The sequence below is a fragment of the Bison bison genome, unplaced genomic scaffold, assembly GCF_000754665.1.
Source record: "Bison bison bison isolate TAMUID 2011002044 unplaced genomic scaffold, Bison_UMD1.0 scf7180017864473, whole genome shotgun sequence".
In the NCBI taxonomy this organism is placed as follows: Eukaryota; Metazoa; Chordata; class Mammalia; order Artiodactyla; family Bovidae; genus Bison; species Bison bison.
Genome location: NW_011495034.1, coordinates 17340225 through 17345045, shown reverse-complemented (window position 1 = coordinate 17345045; position 4821 = coordinate 17340225). Strand labels below are relative to the sequence as shown.

General features: G+C 58.1%; 1 protein-coding gene across 1 annotated transcript; it reads right to left on the bottom strand.

The window, feature by feature from the left end:
• Positions 1-1528: 1528 nt before the first annotated feature.
• On the bottom strand, positions 1529-4669 carry ZNF319 (zinc finger protein 319). Its single transcript, XM_010861855.1, has 2 exons — positions 3675-4669; positions 1529-3447 (listed from the first exon to the last, which is right to left on the bottom strand). Exons 1-2 carry the CDS (start codon positions 4572-4574, stop codon positions 3433-3435), a joined length of 915 nt encoding a protein of 304 aa, XP_010860157.1. The 5' UTR covers positions 4575-4669; the 3' UTR covers positions 1529-3432.
• Positions 4670-4821: the final 152 nt, after the last annotated feature.

Below are 4821 nucleotides of genomic sequence, written 5' to 3'. Positions count from 1 at the left end.
CTAGAGAAGATAGTGTCTGGGACTTCCCTGGTGGTCCGGTGGCTAAGACTCTGCACTCCCAGTGCAGGGGGTCCAGGGTTCAATCCTGGCCGGGGAACTACATGCCACATGCCACGACTAAGATCCAGCAAAGTCAAATAAAACAAATAAATGTATTTTTTAAGAAAGAAGAAGACAGTGCTAGTTTGTACCCCTAGCCATAATGTTGGACATTCGCCCATGAAAATTCCATGCTCTAAGGATGGAGTTATGGAGCACAGGAAACCGGGGTTCCTGGTAGGTAGGTGGGAGTGGTTATCTGTGCGTGGTCAGGTACAGTGAAAGGCCGCTGCTTAAGCCAGTTTATGCTGTTTCTGACACAAACCAAGAGACCAGAATGAGGCAGGTGGAGACCAGACTGGAGGTCCGGAGAGGCAGGGAGGGGAAAGGGGGCCACAGGTCGATCCTATCACCTTCCCAGATTCAGGTCTCTTAGGAGCCTCAGAGATCGGAGTCAACACCTCCACTTCAGATGGAACTGAGGTCCTGAGAGGAGCAGAGCCTGCCTGGGACCACCTGCAATCAGAGCTCTAAGACCTGAACCCCCAGGCCAGGGCTCCATTTACTGCCCTGGTTTTGGCCCAAGTTGGAGCCCAGAGGCTGAGGGCCAGGTGGGAGCCCCACTGCTTTGTGAGAGATGGAGTGGGAAAAGAAGAAAGAAAAAGTCATTGCAGTCTATGTTAGATCTGCCAGGGCTCCTCCTGCCCCTGGCACACACAGACCATCGTCTGTCCAGGAAGGGCGACCTGAAGCTATAAAGCACCAAACACATGCCAGTGCTTTCTAGGAGTTTCTGCAAGGTGGGTGGGCTTTGCCTAAGGTCATTCAGCTAGAAAGGAAGCCAGAATTCGAGCCTAGCAGACGCACAAGGGACCCTGGGCATCATTGCTGAGAGGCAGATGCCTGCAGGAAGGAACCACCCAACTTCTCAAGGGCAGGTCCCCCATGGCCACACATGGAGAGAAGCATGGTGTCCTGGTCACATCTGGGGTCCTCCAGCCTCTCCACTAAGCCTTCTGCAGCATTTTGAGTCCCCTGCAGCGGGGGCAGCTTCTGGTCCTCTTTCTACCCTCATCTCCATCCCACCTTCAGGGCAGGGATCCCTGCTGACGACACTCCACTAGCTCTCAGACCCCAGGCAGAGGTAGTTGCTTCTCCCCACCTCCACCCTTGCCTGTGAGAAGCAGAAGGAGCCCAAGTTGCAGTTGGCTCCCTGGGGGACACAGGGATGGGGGCAGAAGAGGGGTTCAGATAGGCTGAGATGGAAGTGGCTGGGTTGGACATGCGAAAGGATCACCCTGTGACATGGTGAGTGGAAATGAAGCCAGAACAGGCCATCCTTGGGGGTGGGGCCCACAGGCTGCTCCAGGAAGGCCCTGGTTTTCCACTGGAGCCAAGCAAGCTCTCCTGCTTACCAGGCTCAGGCCCCAGCTTCTGACCATCTATGAGCTGCTGGTCCCTCAGTCCAGCTCCCTCTACAGTGGCTGCAGCAAAACCCCATAGAGGTCAAGAGGTTGCAGCCTGAGGGTTCCAGCATCGTCACAACATCCCCCCTGGGGAAGCTCCATATGCAACTCCACTTAACTCTCACAAGAACCAAACAAGGCAAGTGTTAATCTCCGTATTTTATAGACGAGGCAACTGAGGGCTTGACCGAAGTCACATGACCAGAGTGTTCCAGACTCAGGATTGGAACCCAGCTTTAGATCCCAGTCCCCAGCCTGGCCCCCCTAGCCTGCACACCACCCCCTCTCCACGGCTCAACATCCGTCTGTGGAAGAATGACCAGAAGAAGCTGTGCTTTGGTCTGTGAAGGTCAATGTCTTTACTTCTAAAGCATACATTGGACTCACTATATATTAACATCAAAAAGGGCTATCTAAAATGGAGTCTTTCTTTTTAAAAACTCAAATCCTCACATTTTTAGATAAGATCCAAAATGACATGAAATTAAACTATACAATGTTATGAACAGTATAACAACTGCTTTTAGAAAGCAAAATGAAAGGAAAAAAAAAGAAAATGAGCACTTGGGACTGTTGTCAGCCTGGGTTCCATGTCTTTTGAGGCATTGTGACTAAAGCCAGCACCGAGGGGAAGGACTGCCCCTCTCTGCAGGCACAGGAAGGGAATCCAGTCAGAGGAGGTGGATGTGGGCTTTTCAGACTTCGGAAGGTGACAGTGGGACAAGGCGGGTCTCCCTGCTCCTCTGGGATTTGGGGGTGGGCACTGATTAAAGTCTCCTTTTACCACAAGCTTGGAGGTGGGTAGGGAGAGGGCAGGGGCAGAGCTGGGTTCAGAAGAATCATTTTGACAGTCAACGTCTTCTGGCCTTCTTGAGAAGAGCCCCAGCCATCAAGTGGTAACAGCTGACTCCATCTACCTGCTGGTTTCCTTAACAACACTCTTCCCCTGCCCACTCCCTATCCAGGACACCCAAGGCTCCATGAGCCCTGTGGGTAGCCGGAGACCTAGGGGTACCCTAAAAGGACCCGAGGGAGAACACTCTGGTCTTGGAAATAGCTGGATGTTGTCCAGAGCATCTTGGCAGCACAAGACCCCTGGAGTACAGACCAGCAGCCAGACTGATGGGGGAGGGGGCCCAGGGGCTGGGAGGGCACTGTGGGGTCAGAGGCATTCCCACCCTCTTTTTACCTCTTCTGCTCCGGGCACCCAGGCATGGTCTTGGCCCTGAGGCAGGGCTGGGGTGAGCTGATTAGGGCCACACCCTTGAGGCTTTGGTTCACACGATTTGATTTGAGTGAGGGAGTGACACTTGTTCCCATCCACTAGGAAGATGAAGGGCTTGGCCCTTCCTCCTCCTGGGCACCAGGGGGTCTAACAGTCCCCTTCTTTCACATCAGCAGTTCTGTCTGGCTGAGGGCACGTTCCCCACCTGCGCTTGGAACTCTGTGGCAAAGGTGGGAGGGGCGCTTCCAAAACGCTGGGATGAGCCCTCCGTGCAAAGGCTGCCTTTCCTCCTTTCCCTGGGGACAGCACTGTTTCTGACTGAGCCTGTTGTGGAAGAACTTCCCTGCCTCCTCCCTTCTGGCTGGGCCAATTGCTCTCCAAGAGACCCGGCCCACAGGTGTGCAGCACTCCTGTGTGTCTCGCCTGTCAGAACCCTGGGGGGCGGGTTGCCCCTGGCTGAAGTTGCTTCCTGGCCCCAGGATTCCCTCCTGGAGTTAGCCTTCCCCCTCAAACAGCAACCTGAAGGGGGCCACCCTGCACCCAGGCCCTCCCGTGACCCTTCTCTTTCCTAACCTATCTGTTTTCTCTAGTGAGGCTGAAACGTTTGGGAAGGTTGGGCTAGCACCACCCCCTCCTTGGGGTGGAGAGAGGCCAGTTCGACTTCCAGCCTGGTTCCATTGAGAAAAGGGAGGCTGAGGTCTCTCAAGAGAGCGAATCCTGTAAGGGGAAAGAGGTTTGCAGGATCAAGACCAGCCACAGCCATCTGCCCCCCCCAACCCCACCTCCTCCAGGCCGGTACCAGGGGTGCCTGGCACCTACACCCTCCACCTGCCCGGGTGCCCTTTCATCCTCACACCCAGGGCCAGGTCCGGGGATGGGCGCAAGGAGGCCGGGCCGGGCTGTGCCGGGGCCGCAGCGGGGACTCAGGGCAGGCAGGCAGCTACCTGGTAGGCGCCCTCGGCCGCAGCGGCTGCGGCGCTGTGCTGCGCGCTGTGCTCCTGCAGCAGGGCCACGTCCAGGAAACGCTCACCGCACCACACACACTTGAACTGCTGCTCACGGGCGTGCACGCCCTGGTGCTTGTTGAGGTGCTCGCGCTGCTTGAAGGCCTTGTCGCAGTTGGGGCACTTGTAGGGCTTCTCGCCCGTGTGCACCCTCCGGTGCCGCTGCAGGTCGGAGGCGTACTTGAAGCGCTTGTCGCAGTCCGGGCACTTGAGCGGCTTCTCGCGGGCCGGGTCGCAGCGGTGCTGCACGAACTCGGAGGACGAGAAGAAGCGGCGCTCACACAGGGTGCAGCGCAGGGGCTTCTCGGCCGCCGAGCAGTGGGCCAGCTGGTGCTTCTGCAGGGCCGAGGCCCGCTTGTAGGCCTTGTGGCACACTGGGCACTTGAAAGGCCGCTCGGCCGCACCCGGCAGGCACTTATGCCGCAGCAGCTCGGCCGACTGGTCGAAGCCCTTCTGGCACACGGGGCACTTGAAGAGGGTCTCGAGGGTGTGCACATGCTGGTGGTAGAGCAGGTGGCTGGGCTGCCCGAAGCCCTTCTCACACAGGCCGCACTTGAAGGGCTCCTCGGCCTTGTGCGTGCGCCGATGCCGCATGAGCGCGTACTGCTGCTTGAAGCCCATCGGGCAGAGGTCGCACTTGAAGGGCCGCTCGGCGCTGTGCGTGCGCTCGTGCTGCCGCAGGTCCGACGGCCGCTTGAAGGCCTTCTGGCACTCACCGCAGCGGAAGGGCCGCTCCCCGCTCGGCGTGCATGGGTGCTGCAGCAGCTCCGACGACTCCTTGAAGTGCAGCTCACACACGTTGCAGCGGAACAGGTGGTGCTCGCCCGAATGCGCGTACATGTGGCGCACCAGGTGCGAGCGGTGCTTGAAGGTCTTCTCGCACACCGCGCACTTGTACGGCCGCTCCGAGCTGTGCGTGCGCTTGTGATGCACCAGGTGCGACGACTGACTGAAGCTCTTGTCGCACAGCGTGCACTTGTAGGGCTTCTCGCCCGTGTGGATGCGCTCGTGCCGCGAGAGCTCCGACAGGTGCTTGAAGGGCTTCTGGCAGATGGGGCAGCTGTAGGGCTTGTCGGCCGACTCCGCC